The 27,517-nt window shown below is 45.5% G+C and overlaps 1 protein-coding gene across 4 annotated transcripts in view; it reads right to left on the reverse strand.

Annotated features, from left to right (window-relative positions):
* The window catches only part of JADE2 (jade family PHD finger 2), a 426,950-nt gene that overhangs the window by 256,744 nt on the left and 142,689 nt on the right, over positions 1-27,517 (reverse strand). For all 4 annotated transcript variants that reach the window (XM_069199256.1, XM_069199259.1, XM_069199257.1 and 1 more), the window contains exon 6: positions 6,651-6,862. In XM_069199256.1, coding sequence (XP_069055357.1) covers positions 6,651-6,862 — 212 coding nt within the window. The remainder of the gene's footprint in view (positions 1-6,650; positions 6,863-27,517) is intronic.

Consider the following 27,517-nt stretch of genomic DNA (forward strand, 5'->3'; position numbering starts at 1 on the left):
CTGCAAGAGACCAGTCCATGATCAATGGGCAAGTTGGAAAGATTGCACATGTTTCAGTCTCATTATTTTGATGTTCTGTGCTTTTCACTGCCAATTATCCAGCTAGGGTTAGAGCATGTGTACTCTTATTTAGCTTCTCTATCCATGTTGTGCCTTTCTGACCAGCCTTCTCTGTGTAAGTCTCCACTATATCTTAACAAATGCCCTATATATTGATACACCAGACAGTTTTGGTGCTGTTAGACAGGAACTGAAAGGCATTTCCTGAGAATGAATGGAGGAAGACCTTCATGGCAAGGCAGAATGCCAGCAGCTCCAGTACATTTATGTTCAGTTGCGGTTTTGGTGCACCCTAAAGGTCTCTTACTAGCATGTCTCTCAGATAGGTGACCCATCCCAGTGAGGAGGCATCAATGACTAACCATCTCCTCATCTAGGGAGGTGGTACAATACATTCAACAGTGTAGATTTGGATGACCTGACTTGAAAATCTGGACATGAGCCAAGAGCTTCCCTTGCTGTTGGAGCTACTGCTTTCTCAGGCACCTCTGAAGGGTCCTCAAATAATTGATGTGCAAGGCCATCAGACCTAGCGTAGGACGTGCAGAACCTGGATCCGTGGTCAAACCAGAAATGTCAAAGTAGTTTACTGAATTTCTACAATTGTCTCACAAAGGAAGACAAAAAAGTCTGCATGCAAGTCGTGTCTAAAAATCAGCCTTTCTGTGGTAGTAAGATCAGGCTGCTTGGCGCTGACTGTAAAGCCCAAGTTGGAGAATGGTCAGAGTACGCTGAAGATATTCCCTGACCAGTGTAAGAGAATCCCCTTTCACCAGTCAGTCATCCAAGCACAGCGGACTCTGAATCTCCAGCCACCTTAACTGTCAGCACTTTCATAAGAATATGCATTTGTCAGCCCACACAGTAGCATAGTGAACAAACAGTGATGTGATCACACAATGAACCTCCCTACATCTGAGCGGGGAGAAATGGAAGGTGAAAATAGGCATTTTGGAGATCCAAGGATGTAAGCCAAAAGCCTGCTATCCAGAAGGACATGGATAATGAACTACATCTTAAAACATGTCTTGTCAAGTAAATTAAAAAGGATTCAAGAGGTGAAGGTCCAGAATGGGTACCACACATCTGCTTTACTTGGGAACCAAGAAGTAAACGGTGTAAAATCATATGCCCTATTCTTCTATGATACTACCTCTGTGGCCCCTTTGCTCAGTGGTCCACAACACTGGTGAGCGCCAGCATTGCCAGGTCCCATAAAGTGTGTACACATCTGCACAGGACCAACATACCATTCACTGTGTTGACAGTGAGGCTTCTAAAAACAAAGAATTTACATCCCATAGAGTCTGTTTTTTTAGACTCGGACTGAAGGGACCGTGGAAATAGACATTTGGGTTCAGTTCGATGTAGAGGCTTGGCCCATCAATCTCTCTGGCGAAGGATGTAATTATGTGAACTTGAGTCACACCGAGCAGGCATGTATCATGTAGCTATTAGTCTGTTGAACCCTAGGGACCAAGGAAGGTTATTTTTTTAAAGCAGCTAAACAGGTTTATGAAGTGCCTTACTGGAGGGGAGTAATGGTCAGAAACATAACAGGTGGGCTGCAAAATCTCTCTCAAAATATTAGATGGAGACTTTGAGGAGACTACAGTCATTTTAAATGCTTGTACTTGGGGTGTTTGGATGCCCAAGACACTTTCGGTCTGAATAAGACCTTGGCGGAGTGGAGTACTTCGTCCCAAATGTGACGGATATCCCGCCCGCCGTATTACAATTTCCATTATATTCTATGGAACTTGTAAAACGGCCGACGGGATATCCATAACATTTGGGACGGAGTAATCCTGTCCGCCAAGGTCGTAATCAGGCCCGTACTCTTCAAAAGCTAATGCAAGATCCACAGACTGCATATGAAATTGTATAAGCTCTGAATATAGACAAACTATTATGCAGAGTTTAGTATTGCTGTCATGGATGGCCTTCGGAGTCACTGATGCACAGTCGCTGCAGGACCTTAAATTCGTAGCTCGACCAGTCACCACAGGCACACCGGATGGGGATCTTTCACAGACATCTGTTTGTGACAGTCACTATAGGACTTGAAACCTGTTGATTTTGGGGGAGATATTCCCTTGCCCACTGTTGAAATTTGATCTATTTGTTTTGTGAGTAAGGGGGTCATTCTGACCCTGGCGGTAATTACCGCCATGGCGGAGGTCGGCGGTAGCACCGCCAACAGGCTGGCGGTGCACCGCTGGGCATTCTGACGGCGGCGGTTCAGCCGCGGCCAGAAACGGAAAGTCGGCGGTGTCCCGCCGACTTTCCGCTGCCCTTGAGAATCTTCCACCGCCATGGGGATTCTGACACCCCCTACCGCCATCCAGTTCCTGGCGGTTCTCCCGCCGGGAACAGGATGGCGGTAGGGGGTGCCGCGGGGCCCCTGGGGGCCCCTGCAGTGCGCATGCCAATGGCATGGGCACTGCAGGGGCCCCCGTAAGAGGGCCCCAAAAAGAATTTCAGTGTCTGCCTAGCAGACACTGAAATTCGCGACGGGTGCAACTGCACCCGTCGCACCTTCCCACACCGCCGGCTCAATTCTGAGCCGGCGTCCTCGTGGGAAGGGTGTTTCCCGCTGGGCTGGCGGGCGGACTTTCGGCGGTCGCCCACCAGCCCAGTGGGAAAGCCAGAATGACCGCCGTGGTCTTTTGACCGCGGAGCGGTCTTTCGGCGGGAACCGCGTGGCGGGCGGCGACCGCCGTCCGCCGCGGTCAGAATGACCCCCTAAATGTCTTAGAGATGAGAATAGAGCGCCGGATCAGCGTTTCGTGGTTTGGAAAAGTAAGGAACTGATATCAGCATGCAGGAGTGGCACCTATGTAGGCTCTGCATGTCAATTACATAGCGAAATGGTGTCTGCCTGGAGCCACACTGCACCACCTACCGGCGCGCAGAGGTACGCCTGAAAAGTTTCTGGATCCAGTCTGACACCTGGGAAATATTCAAAAGGTGAGGAATCTGTGACTAGAAGTCTATCAGAAAAACGTTAGGGTTATGGTTAAGGCAAGGGCTTTGATTATTGATAGGATGGCAGTAAAAGCGTGACTAGGGTTAGACTAGAAAATGGACCAAAGAGTGGTAAGGGATCGCTTAATAGGAGTAACGGGTGTAGTACATTGTACATAAAAGTATGGAGTTAGTGCACAGATTTGAAATTGTATACAGCGATTGAGATAACACAGTTAAGGTTTAAGACATCTTACAGTATGCACAACTATCTTTATAGATAAAGTGACTTAGGAAACGGTAAAATATATTGCAAGGAAATGCCTTTTTTGCATTAACACCCCCAAGGATTTGGACTGATGCTGCTGGTGCACTCCTGCTAAACAGGCCTCAGCGCCAGTGCACTGACCCCTAAAACATGGATGTCTGATTGGTTCACCCAAAATTGGCATGTTAACCTACTTATAAGTCCCTAGTATATGGTACTAGCGGTATCCAGGGCCTGTGATTTAGAGTGTCCCTTGTGGACTGCAGCAATTATTGTGTCACAATTAGTGTTACAAAGCAAAGCACAACTCCCAGCCTGCCACCGCTGGCTTGCTGAGCATTTCCTGAACTGCTATCTCAACTTTGCACTTTAAAACAATGACAATGTCCAGACCTTCCTTTTTAATATATATTAGTCACCCCTAAGACAGGTCTATTGATCGCTAAGGTAAGGTGATGTATATTGGTGCCATTGAAAGAGGTGTTTTCTCTCCCTGGCAGGAAGGCCAAACACGGTGTGAACCTAAAAGGCAAGCTTTAAACGGGAAGCCGCCTTGAAACCCAAATGGTGGACACACACAAGAGAGGCTGCTCGTTTGTTCTGGTTGACAGGTTGGCGTCATGGCAGAGATGGGCAAACCAGCTTTCCCTTGAACATGTAGCCCTTAGGTAGCCACATCTCTAAGGTGGGCTACAGTGAGCCATACAACAAGAGGGGTGCTGCCATCTTAGGAGTGAGCAGAATATGCATTCTGGGATAGCTAGATGCCACACTTTGCAGGAAGTCTTCATCAGACGGGAGGGGATCTAGTAGTTCCACTGACTAGTAGTCACCATATTCTTAAAGGGCAAGTTCTGGAAATAAAAGTGTCACTTCTGGCACCCAGACCTTCGATCACGTCTGCACTGGAGAGAGGACCGAATTAGGACTACTATTTTGTTCCCAGGACCTGGCAAAGAGAGCTGCACTAAAGACTGGACTGCACCTCTCGATCCTTGGTCTAGCAAAGAGAGGACGAAAAGTCGCCACTGAGCCCCAGACAGGAGTGACTCCAAGAGTCAGTTGGTTAACTTCCTGTTACAGCTACAGTCCACAAAAGCTGAAGATGCCTGCTTTGGCAAGTTGGTACCCACAATCGATTGACCTCCGAAGTGCAGCATCAAAAGTTACACCAGAGTCTGCTGGACCTGGGAGAGTTGTCACAGTGCAGTTTAGTCACCCATTTCAAGAGCTACCACTGGTTAAAGGTAACCACTGGTTTCTTTGTAATCAGAGACCAGTAAACCAGTAGCAACAGTTTTTTGACTGGACCTCAATCAGACATTCAGGGACATCGACCACTGGGGCCAAAGTCACCCCACTGTCACCATGGACCGAGAAGTAGCCCGAGGAAGACCCCCGTTACTGAATCAGTATCCTTAAGCATCCTGTATCTCTTGCATCAGGACCACGCCATCAAAGCCTATTGAGGTTTTCCCACAGGACCTGGAACTGGGATGGAGGCTGCTTTGACTGTGAGGTAACTGCCCAGGCAAACCTTATTGGCCCCTGTCACTTGCTCCCTGTTGGGGTTGGTCGCCCAAAGCTGGCCGCAGTAGTTTACAACTTTACAAAAGTTTTCAAAGTAACTGCAGTAGCTGCCAATTCTCATTTGTGATTTGAATGAAAAGCAGTTATTTATGATTTGGTTAAGTTATACCTCGGAACCATCTGGTGGATTTTGTTTGTTTTGTGACTAAAAAAATCATTAAAACAGGAGCTATTTTTTAAATTGGAGTTGGATTTTCCTTGTGTTGTGTTTCTTTCTTATTCAGCTGTTTTGGATGCTTTCCACAAGTTCTTTTGCTAAAGCCCGACTGCTCAAAGACACAGCTACCCAGGGTTGAGCCAAGGTTTTACAAACAAACGTGACGGGACCCAAGATGGGTTGTTGAGTTTATTGCGCAGTGAGGTTGCACAACCGCACCATATATGAAAACGCTTTCCTCCCAACTACATTTCAGACTGACTGCCAATGATATAAATGTAGGCTGAGGCACTTATCATCCAATTGGACACAAGCATGTGTATTTTCACCATTTCTATAAAATCCTGCCTCTGATGTCTGTATAGATCTTTGTTAATCTCTGTATTGTCTCACACAGAGGCTGGTCATATATTTCAATAGGTGTGTTGTGTTTGTTAATTTTGCAGTTGTACCTGATCTTCCAGCTGAATGCGTCAACCTTCCAGTTTCCCTTGTCAAGACACACCTTGGGCATTTGAGGCTGTGCAGAACTTCCTTATTGAGGGGCTCAGGGGGAGCTATTCGGTCTGACAAGGAACAGTTGATGTAGTTTCTATGGAGTGTATTTTTAAGCAAACTTAGAGGAGCAACATTCAGGTGGTTGGCAAGAGAAAGGTGTTCATCTTTAGCTCAAGGACACAGGTACCATTGGCTTCAAGAGCTTTGATGATGCCACATATTCAAGCATCTCACACTTCATGGAGGAGCTATCTTGAGGAATAATTGCCTATAGGTTTAGGGTCGTTACTTCCCCAATTATTGTCTGCTAACAAGCCTAAATATAGTAAACAAGTGACATCCTAAATGCAGAGCCTTTGTGAAATTTAGAAGTATATATTGTCAACAACTCCAATATGGAGTTACTCCTCTTAGTTTGGATCTCAGGCCGGCCAAACCCACATGCACACAGGGCTCTCTCCAGCTGAGAGAGCCTGCACAGGCTCCCAGTCTGCCTGGCGCTCCCAGCCAATCCTGACACTGGTTTGATCAGCGTCAGGATTGGTCGCAGGGCAGGCTGGGAGCCTTTGCCTGCATGCAGCAGAGGAGCAGTGTGGGAGCGGAGTTAAGTTTTTTTTTTATTTTTTATGTTATTCCTTAATGCCCCCGCTAGCCCCCACCCACCATTGCCGCCCTGCCCCGCCCCGAGGAATCCCCACCGGCCACGACTAAAACCGACTGAAATCAAGAAAAGGTTTTTAAAAAAACTTGCCTTTACCAGTGCTAGCATATTTATCTAATGGCACATATATCTGACATGGAGTGTTTACGTTTTTTTTTATAGTGGTTTGATACCCTTGAGTGTTTTGTGCATACCTTATGAATAACAAAAAGAAATTCAGATGGGTCTAGTTTGCAGTTTGAACACTTTGGGCCATCCAGCAATCTACATTTCAATAATTATGCTTTTACTTCACAGTGGTGTAATTCTTTCCCCTACAGTTGACTTTACACGCATTGCACAGTGGTCTCACGTTTTGTCCTAGGAGAAGCACATTCTACCATTCTTGAAAATGTAAGCAGCTAGACTGATGTATTATGAAAAAGGTAAAGGCAATATCACCAATTTACCTGGTGCACACAGACATTGCATTTGTCACAAAACACCATTTCATTTCCATCTTCTCCTTCTGGTGATCGACACACATCGCAAACCACATCCTCATCATATTCAATTCCAAGACCCTCTTCCGTCTCAATAGCAATGTTCATATTCTGATAGCACATCATCTCAAGCTCCTCCATAACCTTCTCCATGGTAGACTCATCTAATTCGGGTATGTCTGCATGGAGAATAAAGCGGAAACAATATATAATTTTAATAACACAAGATAGACTTTGAGACACGAAAGTTAAACAAGTAAGGTGCCAAAATTCACCATACACAAAGTGAGCTTAAAACTTGTTGGGACAGAAAAGTCTGCATGGTAAAGACGTGTACCCCTGTTCTTGTCATGGGCATACACAGATCATGTGTGTGTGTGCCATGACATAGGCTCTTTTCACAGATTGTGGAGAAAAGCTACTGCCTTCACCAGGAGTTAAGCAACGCGAGCACAGTAGCGGCAGCATTCCATATAGTGATCAGTAGCAGTGAACAGACCTTTTCACCCTGTGTCACAGGAGTAAGGCTACTGGCTCCCTCACCTTTTAGTTCCTCTTCTGAGTGCTTAACTCACCCTTAGCTTAAATCAGGTAAATGTAGAGTGCTGAACAGCAGAGTAGTAGTGTGTCTGCGTTGTTTGTGTGTCAGACCAGGGTACAGTACAGGGATGGAGCAGTACATGTACAGGATGTATGTGTACCTGAGGAATACATTACATGAGAGATGTAGTGCTGTACACTGCATGCACATAGAAGAAATGTGCTGGGTGTATAAGTGCTTGCACGAAGTAAAATACATGAAGAGTGATGTGTTGTGCAGCACACCCATAGTGTGTGTTTTAAAATAAGCACACACTGGTTGAATACAGGAAAGCTTCAGTTCTGAACAGTGAGCGCAGACTGTGTGGGTATGCTGACTGCATGTATACGTGCAAGGGTACAAAGCATAGAGATATTAGTGCTGGACAGTAAGGGTGCTGTGAGTGTACACTGAGTAAATGTCTCTGCAAGAGTGCAGTATATGGAGGACCCTGTGTTTCATTTTGGGAAGCCCAAGCCTGCCTGGTGAAAACATGAGGAGGAGAGGAATTCTCCCCCACTCCCCAACAAGGACAGATTTGTTTTGGGGGGATGCATTCCTGTGAACTGGGAGGGACACACGCTGGAGGGAAAGGCAAGACTTCCTTTGCACTTCAAGAGGTTGCTCTTTGATTTAGTGACAGATCACAAGGAAGGGGCCTGGACACATCTCAGGAAGGGAGATGGTACTGATAAGGGAATCAAAAAGAGTAGGGTTGGGAGCATTGGATTAACCTTTTGATGCACTCCCATTCAGGTGTGGGCTATGGTCACTCCATAAATAGTGTTGTGGGTCAATCAACTTCAGAGTTATGCCTGTTGTGACAGGCATCTTTCATGAATAAAGAAGAAAAAGAGAAGTGTCCACTTAAAAAAAAAAAAACAGAACCCCAACATAAACATCAACAACTCAGACCCTAAATCACATTTGGTGTCTGGAAAAGGACTATATGGGAGGATGAGTCCCCCAAAAAGTGTCTTCTGCTAAGCAGAGAGAAGGGCTGTGAGAGAAGGGCAGCCTCTGCAAGACGTCTGCCTGTGACCAGGACTGGGGACAAAGGACACACTGGGTGGGAAGCACCAAGCCGTGCTACAGTTACCCCAGTCTGGGGCTGGTGCGCAGGACATGTGGCTGCGAAAAATCATCACCTGTATGCAAGAAAGGGCACAATAATCAGTGTGACTGGATAAGGAGATGCTGCACCCTGGACAAGCATTCGGGTTGTAGCCTAACCAAAGGAGAACAGCTGAGGCCAGCGGGTAGAGCCTGTATGCTAAGTTCTGCACTTGACGAAGTCCTCGCGGTTCACAGAGACACCGTTGAGGACATCATACACTCGCAGCTCCGGTCGGGATCTAGAGGATGACACCAGCACTCCTCCTCTGCTGGTTGGGGTGGGGGAGAGCAACTTACCTTTTGTGTCCGCTGAGCAGGAGCAGCTCGATCACTGAAATCCGACCAGCACAGCTGCTCCACAAGAAGAGCCTGCACTGTCCGGTGCTGCTGTGTCCATTTCATGCGGCTAAACTTCGTCATAGAGGATCCAGACTAGGAAGCACCCAAGGAGAGGGCACTCACTGCACCGTTGAACACTGCCATACCACCAGAGCAGGCAAATTTGAAACCGGGCCTTTGGCACCCCAGGGGACTTGCTGCTAATGGCGCTGTAGCACAATAGACACATTTCTAAACAGTCAAAGGGAAAACTCTTGAGTATGGCCTAATAGCTGGCATTCCCTGGATGCAGCCACCGGAAAGTGGGGGATAAACGCAAACAGTTACACATAGGTGGGTGGGACAGGAATTTGTCTGATAACTATTAATGCCCCAAGCTCGAGGGGGAATATTTTATTGCTTCTGAATACTGTATACCTTTGCATATGTAGAATTAAACATAAAATACTCCCATTTTTGTGGAAAAGCGAGTACTGGAATAGGCATTGGTTTAAATGGTGCAGGGTGCATGTTTGTGATTTGAGTTATGTTCACTGACCTTTTTCTACATCCCTACAACCCCTCCCCACCATTCCGAGGGTCTGCTCAACCACAGCTACCACTGAGAATGTGCAGAAGGGGTACACGGCCCAGTTGCTCAGAACCCATAGTAGGCCGGGCCCAGGATAAAAGGAGTGAAAGGACTCAACCACCACGGTTGGCCTTAGTAGCCCCTGCATGCCCAGTTGCCCTCTGATAGGGGTTCTGGCAAAAACATTATTAGGAACACATTAACTAGAAAAATACAATTCAAAAATGTCTAAAGAATGCCTCACTTTTATTATGAATACAGTGTGGCTTCTAGGAGCTCCCATGTATAATGGCTTCTGGGAGCTCCCATGTATACAGACTTTTAAATTTATAGTTAGGTTTGAGAGGCACACGTAGCAAATATGCCTGCTTAACTTCAAGTGCCTTAAGTGTAAGTGGATTTAATTTTTTTTTCATTTGGATCCATGTTAAATAACTGCTATACTTTTTTTTCTCACCTGTGGTTTGTCAAGCTAATGCTACTTTTCTTTTTATCCTTCCATGATGTAATCTACAAGATTATCTTTTCTTGCAGCTGGAGTTACAATACGTGAACCAGAAAAGTAAAAAAAAATCCTTCTCGGTCTTGAAAACATGCATCTCAGGAAATGTTAGCATAACCGAACAAAGATACAAGACTGCAGATGAGTTCCTATTCCTCTTCCCATCTCCATGGAGAATAAATAGAGGAGAAAATATAAAGGGATGTGAGCATTAGGGAGCAGGAGCAGACAATAGGACTGATTGCTAAGGAGTATATGCTGAAGTGCCAATATCAGACTGCCAATCAGAAGGCCTTATACGGTACGGTGGATTATTTACAAGACTTGTGTTAGAAATGGCGTTTCTGGTTGTCAGATTATGCACCATGTACAAACAGGAACCACCATTCTGGTCAGGGTAAGCTAAATACACACTTAGAGATAACCTGTGCTCACCCTCTGGTAGCTTGGCACAGAGCAGTCAGGCTTATCTAGAGAGGCAATGTGAAAAGTATTTGTGCAAAACACACACATAGTAACACAATGAAAACACCACAAATAGACTTCACACTTAGAGAAATAGAGAATATTTATCTGAGTGAAACAAGACAAAAATGGCAAAAATCCAATAAGTAAAAGTTGAGAAATGAATTTTTAAAGAATAAACTAAAAACAGTGCTTAGAAGTCAGTAGCGCTAAAAGGTTACTTCAGGTCATGCTAGCCTGAGATAGATCCAAAGTTCAGGCTGACCGCGATGGAGGGCAGGTCGGCTATAGAAGTCATGCAGAGCCCACTGAAAGAGTACCTTGGATGGAGCAAGCGTCTCGATGCGTCCGTTCCGATCCATACAGTCGGGTACATGGGTCAGTATCGAACCTCACATTGATGTCCTCGGATCGGCGCTGCGTCGTTGTTGAACCTTCCAGTTGTGTCCCGCATCGTCACTGAATTGGCTTTGCGTCTGCATCCATGATCACTGCGTTGGTGCCTGAATGTGTTGATTCTTCCAGAAAAACAGCTGCAAAACCTACTTCTGGGGCCCAGAACTGGATTTGCACCTCAGGAAAGGGAGGTCTCACAGAGGGCAGAGTCCAGCAGCAGAAGCAAAACTGTATGATGAAACAGAAACAGAAGGCAAGCCTGCAAGCCCTTGGTGTCATTCTGGGTCAAGTGAGTTGGGTCCAGTCCTTGTACTCAGCAGGCCAGAGATCAGCAGGCAGCAGGGGTAGCTCAGCAAAGCAGTGAAGCTGTTCCTTCAGAACAGTCAGTCTAGCAGAGTGGCAATCCTCATAGCACAGCTGACCTAACTCTTGGCAGAATTCTTCACTGGTCCAGTAGCGATCTGTCTTGGTAGGGTCAAAGCTCCAGTACTTATACCCAAATGTGCCTTTGAAGTGGGGGTGACTTCAAAGCAGCTCCTTTAAATACACAGCTCTCCCTTTCGCCCTGGCTCCAGACTATCAGTAGGGAGTGATCAGCCCTTTGTGTGGGACAGAAGACACTGCCTATTGAAGTGCAAATGTCAGCTCTCCGTCACTCTTCCTACTGAGTAAGAGGTATCAGAATGCAAATGAATGAAGTTGATTTCTCTGGCACACACACCATTCCTGTGCTTGTAGCTGTCTAGAGGGCATGCATCGTGTAGCTGTCACCTACCCCAGATATATATTTGAGACAAGCTGCATGGCACACACAGCAAGAAGAACAGAGAAATGCCTAGTTTCTAAAAAGTGGCATTTCTAAAATAGTAATGTTAAATCCATCTTTACCAGTAAAGAGAATTTATCATTACCATTCAAAAGATATGCAAAATGACAAAGCTACTCCTTTCTGATCAGGAATTACATCTTAAAAGTGTATTAAGGAATTCCCAAATGCTGGCTTATGAAAGGAGTAGGTCTCACAGTAGTGAAAAACGAATTAGGGAGGCTTCGCTACTAGGACATGTAAAACTTGAAAGTACATGTCCTAATAATTTGCTTCCTTAGCACCCTGCCCTATGGGCTAACAAGGGCCTATCTTAGGAGTGACTTATATATAATAAAAGAGGGGTTTAAGGCCCGGCAAGGGGTATTAAGTGCCAAGTCAAAGTGGCAGCGAAACTACACACACAGACATGGCAGGCCTGAGACATGTTTAAGGGCTACTTAAGTGGGTAGCACAATCAGTGCTGCAAGCCCACTAGTAGCACTTAATTTATAGGTCCTGGGTATATGGTATACAACTTTAGAAGGGACTTATAAGTAAATTAAAAATGCCTATTGTGTATGCACCAATATTAACATGTTTAGGGGAGGAACACATGCACTTTAGCGCTGGTGAGCAGAGGTGAAGTGCTCAAAGTCTTAAGGTCAATAAAAAGATACAGCAAAAATTTGAGGCAAACAGGCCAAAAGTTTGGAAGAAGACCACACTAAGGCCAACAGATCTGGGCTTAGTTCATGTTGATCAATGCAGCTTTATTCTTGGATGTAGCACTCCGATAAATCTGAGGCACCTGACACGTGACATGCACGAGGTTGAGAGTAGGACGGAGGATTTGGACCAAGATTTCGGATTGGATGGATGTTCCACCACATCTATAAAATAAATTAATTTAAGAGACTTTACATCAATGTACAAAAGAAATATTGTTTTTTTGTCTCTATACTTGATTTGCAGTCTATAATTTTGATTAATATTACTAGGAGAAACATTGTTGCTCTTCTGTTTTCGTTTGACTTATCTTGGTACTTAGGTGTATTTTTAGAGTCTGATTGAGCTAGTATAATTGTGAATTTCTCATGGTTTTTAATATAGGGGGTGGCTTTAATTATGTTTTTTCAGTAAGTTTTTCTTTTCCTTTTTTTGTTCGATTAGATTCAATATATATTCTTCAGATATCATCTAATAAATTGTATTGACTATTTGTTGCTTGTATATGTATTGTTTTTTTGTCTGGTTTTGTTTTGTCTTTTGTGATTAGCTCTGTATTTAGAGCTGAATGGGGATTCTGGTTATTCTGGAACCCATAGCATGAAGTTGGGTTGCTTTCTTCTTTATTTGGATTTGGCCTATGTATCCATTGATATTGAAAAAGCATTTGATACCGTCATTTGGGGGTACTAGTTGGAGCTCATGAATGTCATGAAATTTGGACTGTAGATTAGGGCATGGATATGACTGTTGTATACTGGTCCTGCAGCTTGAGTGACACTGGGACGTCTTAGCTCTGACAGGTGGGAATTAGAACGTGGAACCCCGCAGGGATGCTACTTGTCACCCCTGCTTTTTGCGCTGGTTGTTGAGCCCTTGGCTATGAAGGCTTGTGCAGGATTCAATGACTGGGGATTAAGGTTGGGCATAAGCACCATGTGATTTCGCTTTATGCTGATGATGCTTTGTTTTAGCTCAGTAATCCAGTTGTATCGGTCCCAGCTCTGTTGGAACTCTTTTGTGTGTTTGGTGAGGTGTCGGGTCTCCATGTCAATGTACGGAAGTCTTTGGTGTTTCCCCTGGCGGCGCTGACTAGGGTCCCCATTGATCAGTTGCCTGATTTGGGGTTGAGATGGGAGACTGAGAAGTTTCGATGTCCTGGTGTGAAGGTGGCGCATGAGTTAAAACAGCAGTTACGGTACAATATTGAAAGTGTTCTTGACTCCTTGGGGGCTTCTGCCTGATTCTTGAATACAATGCTGCTGTCCTTAATGGGCAGAGTGGCGATATCTAAGATGATGTTTTTGCCTCGATGCCTTAACCTAATACAGGACTCACTGTGCCGTTTGTCAGTGGGAATTGAATTCCCTCAAACCTAGATTATTATTATTATGCCTCACACTTGCAGCATGCAGCCAAATGGTTGGGAGACAGCACTAATTGGGAGAAGGACCTTCCTGCAGGCTTGGTGGAGTATGTAGCTCTCCCTGGGTGTCTGATGGCAGGTATGGGTGTACCCTGGGAAATGCCTTAAGTGGTGCGGCAGGCTGCGGCTATCTGGCACAGAGTGGTTAGGATGGTGGTTGGGAAAGCTCCCTTTCATAGGGAACTCCTGATATGGATATTGGCTCCATTCTGGCAAATGGAGGAGGCCATGACATTTAGAGCTTGGAGTGAAGGTGGCTGTGAACTGATTGAGGAGATATACCCCTCCGAGATTTTCTTGTCTTTTGATGAGGTTCGGGAAAAGTTTGATCTTGGTCCAGGACATTTTCTTCATTATGCTGGTGTTTTTGACATAGTGAGGGAGCTTTGGCCCTCATATCTGACAGCCCCGGCTGCCTCGACCACTATAATATATTAGAGGATTTGTAGAGCACATGGCGATCCGGAGACATACCAGCCCTAGTAAGAGGAGGATGCACCATAAAGAACTAGGAAGTTGCATAAGAGACTAATGGCCTGATTTAGATGTTTGTGGTAACGACCCTGCTGTAGACTGACTGTAAACCTGCCCACCGTATTTAGATGTTGGCGGTCCCATAGACTAAATACCAATTTTGAACCGCCATCTCTACCAAAAAACACAGCCCACATCTACGGCAGGAAAGGCAACAGGAGATGCCAGCGGGACCACAGCCGGCCTTCCCACTGTGCAAATTTTGTTACAACTCGGTCGTCCTATCTCTAGGGGGCGCTGTACGGGGACTGTCGGAAGCCTGGGAATCACCTTGAACAGTTCTCTAAAGTCCCTTGCTGACTCCGTTTTTTTTCTCTTTTCTCCATGGTACATTTGTGTAGTACTACATTTGCTTCCTAGGACTGCAAATCCCATAATGCACAGCCTGGTGGTCAGGAAAGCCCGGATTCTGTTTCCCATTGTTTTCAATGGGAGAAGTCCAGTTGCTCCTTTTCACTGGATCCTCTCCTCCAGGACTTGCAAGTGTCTGAAACTACACACACCTGAGACCTCTCCTGTGCAGCCCAGCTTGGAACTGCTTATAAGCAGCCATTTCCTCAAGATCCCCGTCGTGCATTGGAGTTCGATTCCTTTGTGTTACAGACCCCTTGTCGGATGGTGTTCCAGTTTTGTTCCTGTGCTGTTCCAGCTTGATCCTGTTTCCTGTTTATTTGCCCTGCTCCTGATTGTTCCAGCCAGAGTCTGCCCCTATCTCTTAGCCTTGTACCTGTTTGTTTCTTCCAGAGCCTGCTCCCTGTTTCTCTGCCCTGCTCCTGCCTTGTTTCAGCCTGAACCTTCTCTCTGTTTCCCATTCCTGTTTACTGCTCATTTCCTACTCCCTGTATTCCAGCCCTGTCCTGGCCTGTTCCAGCCAGAGCCTGCTCTCAGTTTCCCAGTCCTGTCTCTGTTTGTCCCAGCCAGAAGTTTGCGCCCTGTTTTCAAGTCCTAGTCCCGCCTTTACTTCAGCCTGAGCCTGTTCCCAGTTCTTGCCTCTGCCTGTTTGTTTGTTCCCTTCTGTTTCTGTTTCTTCTTGGTTCTTTGTGTCTGGTAAGTGTTCTATCAGTCTTCACCAGTGTATAAGTGTCCTCCTTTGTACTGGGGCTGGCTCCTGGTTTCCAGGAGGCAATTCCAGCCCCCATCCTTGTCTAGTGTTATACGTTGTCTTTCGTGCCTAACAGTGACAGTGTGCTATTGCTGTTTTCTCAGGAATCGCCACTGTGTTTCCAGCTGGACCCACAAGAGCGTGTCCTGTGTATGTAAGTACTATCCTTGTTTGTGCTCTAGGGTCCAGAGACAGAATCACTTCTGCTGCCTCCTTTCTATGGGGCTGGCAGGGTGACTATCTGTAAGAGCAAACTGCACAGAGGCATTGAGATTCCCTGTCACTGTGGGACGTTCTGCGCCTTACTCTGTGTACAACCCCAGCGTGTTTGTCCACTAGTAATCCGTTTGCTATTTGTTCACACAAGGGTTGCTCCGCTTTTACTTTCCTATTTCCTGTGTCTGTCCATAGCCGTCCTTTTCATGTATACCTTTAGCTACTCTTCTTCCCCAGTACACTACCTCTTTAGGATATTCTGTGACCTCAAGGGGTGTCCCAACCAGAGTCCTGATCAGACCCGCTCAAAACCGTGAGGTTGCACGCCAAGAAAAAAGTGGCTGTGCAACCTCCACTCCCTAGTTGGCAGATTGTGGTGGAGAGGGGGTGAAAACTCACCTTTCTGCCATCCCCTCCCACCCCATTCCCGGTCTTCAAGTGGACAACATCTGCCACTGCTGCTACCACTGACCCATGGAGAAACACAACCTCCACCATCGACGGGTTACAAGGTAGGTTACGCCGCATTGCCAGGGTACGTTGGTTGGGCACTGCCAAGGAGGTGGGGACCACTGGAGACATATACATGTCATAGTAATTTCTTTTAATCACTGTGACATGCATATGTCGGGGCAGAGTGTGTCATTCACGGGTGGTGACACACTGGTACAAAACACATATCGCACACATACACAACTGTCATTATGGTACTAGTATTCATTGGAAAATGAATGCTGGCACCACAATGACCGCACATTCACACCTGTCAATTGTGTCCATGTGTGCACATTGCCAGGGGACCTGTACCTGTCATGTTGTGCTGCGAGTTGTGTGTGCGAATCAGTACATGTATGTGTGGATGCCATGCGATTGGCTGGGTGAGGTGGGAGGAGGTGGTGTGTGTTTGTATAGCTGAGAGTGTAGTTGTGTTGGTTGTTGTGGGAATGTTGTGTGTGGGTGCAGTGTTCATGGTGTATGTTGTGTCATGGATGTATGTCAATGTATGTTTCTGGCATGTACAGGTAGTGTTGTTTTGGAATGGCAAATGTTATTGTGTAAATGTGTTGTGTTGTGTAGTGCAGGGGTACATTTATGGCTAAGATAGTGTGTGTTGCTTACCGCTCTTCCATAGCCCCTGCCATTGTACAATGTCCATAGGGTCCAGCCGGCGTCTCACCGTTAGCAAAACGCCACCATTCAGACTGCCAGCAGAACTCTAACATCTAAATACAGCGCGTGGAATGCCGTTGATGTGACCGTCTTTTCGGGTCTGCGCTTGACGCAGCTTGGCAGTGTGATGGCCAACATCTAAATCAGGCCCTAAGTCTATCTGAAGAGCTAGATTTTAATAGCGTTTCTAAAGCAACACTCATTCTCTGTAACTCTGATGGTCAAAAGAAGAGAATTCCAGAGCTTAGCTTCACTGCAACTAAAAGACCGTCCGCCACTTCTGGCTCTTTTATTAATAGGGACCGTAGCCAGATGGAGCTTCGAAGATCAAAGTGATCTATTAGGTTGTAAGGGGTAACAAACTGGTGTAGGACAGGCGGGCCTTGCCCCAGAAAAGCTTGGTGGGAGATGCACAATGACTTGAGTTATATTCTTTGAGCAACAGGGAGACAGTGAAGATCTCCCAGTCCTTGCCTGACTGACTGAGAATGGGGATTCCAAATAACTTGTGTGCGGCCTCATTTTGTCCAACTTTTAATTTCCAGGTATAACTCCTTTGGAGACCCCAGATAAAATGAATAGCCGTAATCCAGGTGAGAGAGAACAAGAGCCTGAACCACCACCCATTTCTAGGTCTGGGGGAGCAATGGCAGAACCTTAGGCAACATCCACAACAATCCAAAACAATTGGCCGAGATTTGAATGACCTGGGCTTCCATTGTCAAGGTATCTTTGAGCCACATCCCCAAGCTTTTTATGACAGCCTTGGAGACTAGACCACATTGGGGGCACGGCTGGCTCTGGGAGGTATCTCATTTCTTTGATGTATAAGGTGCTGCAGACAGACACCGTTCGGGGCTCCCTGAGGGTATGGGATGTTTGGGAGACAGACTTCAGGACCCCACTGTCAGATGCGGACTAAGGTAAGGTTTATGAATTGCTTAAGACTGTGTCCAGTAGAGCACGATTTCCGATTGAGTCACTTTAATTTTATACATGAAGCCTGTGAGCCTGAATAAGATCAATGCGGAGCAGGCCTCTATGTCCTAGGTGTGCGCAGGACAGTGCTGACTTTATGCACCTTGCATTGGAATGTGGCAGTGTGAGAGATTTTTGGGAAGGGGTGCTGGTTCACTTAAACAGGGCTACTTCCCTGACTTGTGAGATTTCACCACATTTGTACCTGCTGGGACTTCTTGCACTCCCAAAAAACAACAGATGACTGTTCACTTCATGCAACTGGCACTCATCTTGGCATGCCAGTGTATTGCCATCACTAGAATGGGTGCTAGGGATCCTTTGGAGCAGCTGTGAGTCAGAGATGTTTCAGAATGGGCAGTGGCTGAGGAGTCTTACGCGTGTCAAGTTCGAACTAATGATAAGCTGCCCATTGCCTTGGAGGTTTAGTGGTTGCTCTGCTAAAAATTCATAGGCTGTGAGGAGGGGGCTTCTTTGGTGAGTGAGGGTTGTGTGTCCTTGGAATCTGGTCTGGGTGGGGCTGTGCTGTATGTCCCTGTATTGGTTTCCTGCTCCTTAATGCTTACTGTATTGTGTACTCTGCTCCAGTATTTGGTTTGACTGTGCAATGTACTTAGCACAGATGCATATGTATCTTGCACTGCTTGTTTGCTGCTGACTGCTTTTCTTATTGTTAATGTCATGTTTCTTCAAATGACAAATAAAGGTTTTTCAAACATAAAAAAGACTGACAGGGCTAACAACTTGGCATAGAAATAATTAGGAAGTTTTCATAACCTTCCAGTCGATGTAACAATCATGAGGTTGAAAAAACATAATAACAGGTAGGAAAAAGACTACCTGAATAGGGAATGTAGGGATATACAATGAAATACAGAGTTTTCCTACTGTTCATTTTATTTGATATTATGAGTGCTGGGATTACCATATTAATTACAATAATTCAGATAACACAAGAATTAAGTACAATAAATGTAGGTATATTGTAAGATACCTTCAACAGTGTGTGTACTGTTTCTAGGAACGAGGGCACGGCGCTTTAACTCTCCCCCTAGAGATGAGTTACTCTGACAGGGTAATCTGACTGCTAGCATTCTTTTTTTGAATGAACATAGGAAGTAGCAAGGAATGGGACACTGGTAGGTTCTCCTTTGCTAAGTATTCTTCTTGGGACTTAGGAGTTCTACCTCCCAAGATAGGGGGTTTACAGCAAATATTTACAGTACCATCCTACTAAGGGAACCTCTATGGCTTTAACTGGACATCCCACTGGAGTAGGTACATCAGCTGCAGTCTGGGAGAGGGAGGAAGGTAGTGCAGGCTCTACTTGCAATTCAACAGGAGATACCTGCCAGATAAAAGCAGGAAGAAGCTTCACCAAAGCAGGATTGGCAACAAAGAATACATCACCTCTTAGACATCAAATAATTGACAATGGAAATTGCAGGGAAAGAAGAGGATTTTAAGGTGGACTGGGATCCCAGGTTGCCATATGTGACATTGGAGTTTTGGGAACTGAACTGTCCAACAATCTGAAGACAGGGCATATTGTTTTGTCTCACTTGAAGTGAGTCACATACCGGTGTGCTAAGTTGTAGAAACAACATACACCATGGCCTACATTTTATGCAGAAAGGTACTAGTACAAGCTATAGGCAGGGGTTAGACATTGACCCACACCAATTTCATTTCGACATTTTTTTTGTATTGCTTCCCAAAATTCCCTATGGGAAATAACATTGGAAAGCATTTTGGGGGCCCTCTTATTCTTGGCCCCTACTTGACAGATGACCCTGAACTTTACAGAAAGATGAGTTAGATTAAAATGTTTGGGAAAGTTCATCAAAATTCATCAAAGGGAGTCAATGTTATTAGCAAAACAAATGCTCTTCCAATGAAAGCACTCGCTATAACTACACACAGTGTGGTGATAGATAAATAGATAAATAGATAGATAGATAGATAGATAGATAGATAGATAGATAGATAGATAGATAGATAAATAGACAAATAGATAGACAGATAGACAGATTTGTGAATGTATATCTTGCCACACAAAAAAGGTTAAAGTGATTGAATATTAAACACTAATAAGATCCCAAGTTTAGGAATCTGCACACTGGCCAATTTGCTTTTGTGGTTCTGCATCTGTGGTCCCGAGCATTCTCAAAAGGAACTGAAGTCAGCATGACATCACTGTGTGGTAATGGCACCTATTTAGGCTCGGTGTGTCATTTCTCGAGCAGAGCTGCTCATCGTCAAAAAACAGTGCACAGAGGTACTACTGAAAAGTTTCCTGATCCAATCCTCAGGGCCTGGAATTCCCCTGAAACACATAGATCCACCTAAGAAGATGGCAATAATGGGGTGGACATTGATCCACAGCAGGATATGGTTCCAGAGAGCAATGTGATGGAGAGGTGGGAATGTCTAGTCATGAGTAATGGAATATGTGAGGTCATAAACAGTTCATGACAGGGTACAAGTTATAGCTATTTCACAAAATTATAACTAGTGAATTCCAGTGTTTTTAAAATGTTTTTAAACATTAGTCCTCTTTTCAACACTGCACTATACTGTCACTTTAATCCTTAATTTTTAAGTGAAAATAAATGTAGGTATGTGAGTATATACATATAAATATATATACACACACACAAATATATACATATCTATACATACACACATATGTATACATATGCATGTATATGTCTACTACAAATACAAAGGATGAGGAAAGTGTTATTCTGTGAGCATCTGCATATTCCTGTGATCTAGTGTTGCACTCTGAAATTACAGCTTGGTTTTCTTTGATGATGTTTCAAGTCACAGAATGTGCTGTAACTCCTTCCTTAGTCACCGACTCCACCCTAAATTGTTTTCCGCTCAGGGGGGGAGATTTGAAAGTGGAGTGTAGATAAAGCCTACTTCGATGTGCTTTGGCACTGTATCAAAAAAGTATAGTGTGAGAGAAATACAAAAGATGCAATCATTGCCAGCTTCCTGGTGGGAAGATAGGCACTTGAGAATCTTCAGCACTACATGCTACGAACAGATGCTTACAAGATATATACCATTTGCCTTTCCTAGGCATTTGTGGCTATAGAGACACATGCGCTGCATCAACTGTATAGCTGTACTCTCTTAAGCGGTGGCTGGCAGGCAGATACTATTTGAATAATGGTCTTATTCCCTCTGGCCCATCATGTCCTTTTGACAGGCTAGCATATTTAACATAGTAATGATTTGTAGAGGTGTGTTATGTTCACCAGGTTGCTGCCTTGTAGATGTCTGCTAGTGGGATGTTACGTATAACAGAGATGGTGGTCCGTTTCTTACATGTAGATTGTGCCCTCAGAGGTGCAGAAAGTACATATTCAGCCTTGGAGTAACATGCTTGAAGCATTTGACCATACTCCCAGCAAAGCCTGCCTTGGAAATGGGGGTGACCTTTGTAGGGTTAAGCAAAAGCTACAAAGAGCTGGTTAATTTTACAGAAGGAGTTAGTCCTGTCAACATGACGTCCATGGTGTGTAAAGCCAATTCCGCTACAGTGTCAGTTTGTGGAAAGACAATGGGAAGGCTCAATTGCCCCATTAGCACAGAACGGTGAGACTGCTTTGGGCAAGAACTTTCGCCTTGTGCATCTGAATGAAGAGTTACTGAATGGTGAGCGCTTCTAACTCGCTTATGCGCATCAGCAAAGTTATGGCTATTAGAAAGCCCACTTCCCAGGAAAAGAACTGTGGGATCAAGAGTGGTGCGGCTGAAAAGGCAGACCCATAAGCCTTATGAGAACTACGTTAAGGTTCCACACTAAGACTCAAGGTCTTCTCAAGCGTATTATCTTTTTAAGCCTTTTGATGAATGCCTTAACCACAGGAATCCTGCCTGTATGCCACTACAGCTGCTGAGTTGAGGCAGACAGAGGTATAGGAGAGACTTGCCTTCTTGAAGGTGAAAGGGTAACAGATGATGTTCTTATCCTTGACGATGAAGGGGTCTAGTTTTTTTGGGGAAGTGAACACTGTTTACACTTTGCTACATAACATGCATGTTTAGTGGGCTTATGTGCCTCGTGCACCTTGGTCATATACTTCACTGGGAGATTTAGGTAGTCAAAACCCAAGACCGTATATTCAAATGACTAGGTTGAGCTGCTTTGGATCTGGGTACCTGATTTGGCCATTTTGTAGTGTGAGCAGGTCCAGCCCGAATGATTGCTTCTTGAAGGGACTGATACACATCTCAAGGAGCATTGAGTTACAGGGCTGTCTAGCCCAGGTTGTGCTCATTAGGATAAAGGTCACGGACACTGGCTTCATTTTCCTCACCAAATACATGATGAGTGAGAGAGGAGGAAGCCATTATCAAATATCCCTGGAGACGAAACGTAGGCATTTCTGGGGTGGCGAAGATATCAATGACTGGGGCTAATCACCATTGGAAGCACCTGTGCAGGACTTGAAAGTGGAGTTCCCACTCATGGACTTCTTGATGCGTCCGGCTTAACAGGTTTGCAAGATCGTTGTTTATCCATGGTAAGCGTTCTGCCAAAGACAGATTTCCTGTGCTAGAACAGACTGCTGTTGGAGTGGGTACCCTGTTCTTTATATATTACATGACTGTCATGTTGTTGAGAAACGCCTTACCATAAACAAGTATAAAGAAGGATTTGATGGCGAGGCTAATGGGTAAGAGCCCTAGTTTGTTGATGTGTTGAGTCTGGTGAGGAGTAGTCTAGTTAGTATGCACAGTCATGCTGCCGAGATGTGCGAACCAACCCCTCTACCCCCTAGTGAGTGGTGTGTAAATGGTAATGGTCACCTACCGGATGGGGTTCAAGAAGGGAGCTCAACAGGTTTTTGCTGTTTCGCCAAGGAAAAACACCAAGTGATGGCCTGTATCAACACTAGATATTCCCACTGACCTACGCTTGTGAACACTGCCTTGTGAGGTACTGCTGCAGTGGGAGCTCTGCAGGATGCCATCATAACCAAGAGCTTCATTATACGTCTTACTGGTAACAGACAATGATCCGGAAAAAGGCAGAAGACTTCGGCACAACTGCTATGCAGAAGGTCATCATAACAAAGAGCTTCACTTCTTACAGTTAATGATCTGACAAAGAGGCAGAAGATTGATGGAATGCCATCAACTTGTGCTGGTTGGGATACGCTTTCCCTTCAACAGCGTTTAACACTGAGCTTAGAAAGAACTGGAACTGATGGAGGAAGAGGTGGAACCTCTTTGGCTTTTTACTGAACCATAGGCTCTGGAGAAGGAAAATACAGTTTGAGTGTGTTGTTGTTGACTGCTGCTCTTAATTAGCCCACTGTCAAGGTATGTAAACATGTGGATACCCCCTCTGAGAAGGTGGACAGCCACTCTTGCCAGACACTTGATAAAAGTTCCTGGAGATCTGTCCTTAGGGTAGAACTTTAGATTGGTAGTGTTGTACATTTACCACAAACCGACGCTGCTAGTGATGGACTGGGCGAATGGAGGTACATGCCCTTCAGGTCTAATGGCATCATGAAGTTCACTTGGCAAAGCAGTGCAACTACATCCTGCTGGATTGTCATGTGAAAGTAGACTAATTTGGTCCCAGGTCTAAGATGGGCTGTGCTTTTGGATGAGGAAGTACATCAAGTAGATACCTTTGCCTTGTTAGTGTGGGGGCCCGAGCTTTATTGCGTCCTTGTGGAGAAGCACTTGGACATTTCCTCATGAGAGTGAGGCAGTATTCACAGAGGATGCGGGGGCAGGGTGGTGTATGCAGTTGGAAAGGGGATAAAACCCTTAGCATTAGCCCTGCTGAGTGAATTCCTCCCAGCAAGTGTGGATATCCTTTAGTCTCCCACCAACCGGTACTATGTGGTCAGGGCTTGGGTTAGTGAATTAGTGCTTGGAAGCATAGGCTCTTGTCACAGCTACCTCTCACCCTGCCCTTGTCAGTATAATCCATATAATGGGTCCTTGTGTATCCCCTGCCTGCCTGGGATTTATGGAAGGCCTGCTTTTGGCACTGGTAGGTTTGCGCCTAGTTTGGGGTGTTTTGCCCTATCCCTGTCCCCGAGTTGCTGCCTACAAAAGGTTACCTTCGGACTGGTAGACTACAGGCCACCAATAGAATTCACAATCTCCTCGCTCCTCTTTATTTAACATTTGATTCACTAGGGCCCAAAAAGGTGTTCATTGTCAAGTGGGAAATGGAGCAGGTTCAAGCTGGACCTCCTGCTTGAACCTCGAGATGCAAAGCCAAAACAGGAGGCTGTATCAGCACCAGAGTGTGTAGCAGATGTTCGCATTCAAAATAATTTTTCACTCCTCTCAATTTTGTAAGCTTCCATGTCTTCCCTGTGAAATCTGGCATACCTCAACAGGAAACTGGCAATACAACACTAGGTGGCTCTACTGACTGCACACGCTTGTCAGCAGGTGCTCACTTTCTTTGTCCGGGGCTCCGCCACTTACCTGTGTACAAGGAAGGAGACCAAGGCGAGAACAAGAGACGGAAGGAGACTGAGTCAAAGAAGACAACTGGTTTGATGGGAACTGGGCCACTGAGATGAAGCATTCAGTAAAAGTAGAGCAATGTGCCCATCGGAAAACCACTGAACAGACACCGATATTGCCCGCCCTCTCCTGTTTTCTATACCACTAGGCTAGGACTTTATACCCCCCGTATCTATAGAAGCAAGACAACAGGCAGGGCGTTCCCTTACTTATCAGCCAATTCTTGAAACGACCTCCCCTAGGACATTAGAACAGCCAAGTCTCTTATGGAGTCCTGCAAGAAACTGAAAACCTGGTTCTTCAACTAAACAGTCCGCACATACTCACCGCCTGGATATCCTCATGGGTGACAAGTTCACGCTCTACAAATTCATGTTACATTACCTTATATTACATTACATGTTGCGAACACGTGCTCTGTCAAAGTTTGCCCCACTCCTTATGTAACATTGACTCCAAGTTTCCTCTCCTATCATCGTCGTCCAGGTGTCTTGTTGGGATAGGGAGTGACGATGATGAACTTAGAGTGTGGAAGTCAGGTCTCTATCATTTAAACCATCCTCGAGCCATTTTTCAAGCCCGACTTTTTTACGTCGTTTTTTTCAGCTTAGCTTATTACTAGACTCTCCATGCATGTTCCCTTCTCCTAAACCCCCTTATTATTTATTTTATTCCCATCTCTGGACACAGGACTTATCATGGGCACGCAATCTTCCACTTCGCTGTCCTTCTTATTACAAACTTGTGATGTCTTACCTTGTCTGAAGACTCCCCAGAGGAAAAAATCCTTTTGGAGCATTTACCTCATTTTTTCGTTCCATATACTGGACACAGGTACTTATTTTAGCAATCCTCTGTTCTTCAATCTCAAATTCCATGTGTTGACTTATTGGATGCCCACTTAAGCTGACGTTTTTTGTTGCGTTGCAGCTTTCCTATACTACTGATTTTCTCTGACACAAATACATCCTGCTGACGTTCTGGGTAGGTTGAGAGATTTGACTCTTTGTGATTCTGGAGAATACTGCTGTCTAATTCAGCATTGGTATAGGGCTTGTCTCTACACTTTACATCTTTCGACTCACCTTTACGCCCTTATATTACATGCTTTTTGGAGGTTACGAATGCGGTTCTTAGAGTTAATCTGGCGGACTTCACTCTATTCTCTTTGGTGATTTCAACATGTGATATGTATTTTCACCTTTACATGGTGTAACATCCCACCGCTCACATTGTTTCACCCCTGTCTTGTCTGAGTGTTTCAAACTTTCTTACAATATGTAAACATATGTTCACATTATATTTTACAGCCTGGAAAAAGTCACTGTGTGACGAAACACATGTTGGCTGTTAATGAAAGTTTTTATGATCAGAGGCTACTACTGTTTGTTGCATATGAATGAATGAACTGGGTATACGGAGCCACCATTAACGGAAATAAAAACTACACTTGAAAACGGAGAAGGTTACTGCATTATCTAGAGACTCGGAAAGCAATCGTCAGAAAGTGAGTGAGAATTTGCAGTAAGATCTGCATCGTAATCACAGTGATCTTTCCCAGCCAAAAGAGATGCTTTCTGTCAACAATTGAAAGTCCTTCCTCATTTCTTTTGTTGCAAGGTTAGTCGTTAAGCACATACTAACACTTATTTTGCCTACTTTAGCTTAGGTTGGAGGCCTATGACCCATCACTGAGTCAATGGGCATTTTATTCCTTTTATTATTTTATTGAGGCATCATTTTAGTGGCAATGTTTTATTATTCTTATCTATTGTCCTTCTCTCCAGAACTTTATTATTCACTGCTTTGCACGACATTTCGTTCTGTGCTCGCATCAAGGCTACATGTGTCAGGTTTCCCCAGTATTACCAGCTCAGAATAAAATGCCTTCTTCATACAGAAAGGGACATGTTGTCACGTCAGGACAGTTCCTAGAATAACACAATGTTTATAATAAAACATCAGGCTGACTTAGTATCCTTTATAGGAGACTTTCCGGTCGGATCGCCATCTTACGCTGCCCGTGCCTATGCAGTTTCAGCAGAAACTTGTTGCTTCTTCCTCTCTCCGAGGAGGATTTCGAGCAGAATAACCAACCTCTTCTTTACCTACACCACAGGTATGGGGCTTGTGTTACACTCCCGGGACTAGATAGGCAGATTAAGGGGGTCATTCCGACCTCGGCGGTAAAAGGCGCTTACCGCCGGTCAGAAGACCGCCATAACACCGCCGCGGTCGCGGTAAACCGCCACGGTCATTCTGACCCGCAACTGGCAAACCGCCAAAAACCCGACACCAACAAAAGTCCGCCACACCAAAGGTCAGCGGGAAATTGGCGATGACCAAACCTCCACCGTCACGCCAACACCATTCCGACCCACAAATCCCCGCAGCGGTCTTTCAACCGCGGTATTCCATTGGCGGTACACACCGCCGCGCTCAAAATGCAGACTCCTTTACAAAACACTACCACATTGGACAAATCAAATTATACACACCTGAGACACATACACACACCACTCCCACACACCCAATTACATATAAAACACACACCCACATCACCCACAAACCCTTACGACCACAATTGCGACAGAAGGACAGAGAGAGACAGCACAGCATAGAGTAGACCATCACACAGAGAGGCAAATCACAACATCACCCACACAATTTCCACGCACAAAACACCATACACCACCACACTCGCCACACTCTACAACACATACACCACCCCTCACCTCATCCACACCACCCCATGGCACCCCAAAGACACCCCAGGTTCTCTGACGCAGAACTCAGGGTCATGGTGGAGGAAATAGTTCGTGTAGAGCCCCAGCTCTTCGGGGCACAGGTGCAGCACACCACCATTGCCAGGAAGATGGAGCTATGGAGCAGAATAGTGGACAGGGTCAACGCTGTGGGACAGCATCCACGCAATCGGGACGACATCAGGAAGCGGTGGAACGACCTACGGGGGAAGGTGCGTTCCATGGTATCAAGGCACAACATCGCGGTACAGCGGACTGGTGGCGGACCCCCACCTACTCCCCCAGAATTCACAGCATGGGAGGAGGAAGTCTTGCACATCCTGCATCCTGAGGGCCTCACAGGAGTAGGCGGAGGAATGGACTCTGGTAAGGCAAATCTCCACTACTTCATTCCCCCCACCCCATCTATCTGCATGCCAAATCATACCCCCACCCCCATCACACCAACTCCTTGCAAATGCCTCACCATCACATCCCACCCATCCCAATACCTAGCCCTGCATGCGTCCCCAAAGCATGGACACCCATCACCAAAGCATGCCCACTGCACACACCCATCACCCCCACAAGCCACCGTCACAAAAGCCCCCACAAGGGAATGCCAGCACTGGGGTACACGGC

The sequence above is a fragment of the Pleurodeles waltl genome, chromosome 7, assembly GCF_031143425.1.
Source record: "Pleurodeles waltl isolate 20211129_DDA chromosome 7, aPleWal1.hap1.20221129, whole genome shotgun sequence".
NCBI lineage: Eukaryota > Metazoa > Chordata > Amphibia > Caudata > Salamandridae > Pleurodeles > Pleurodeles waltl.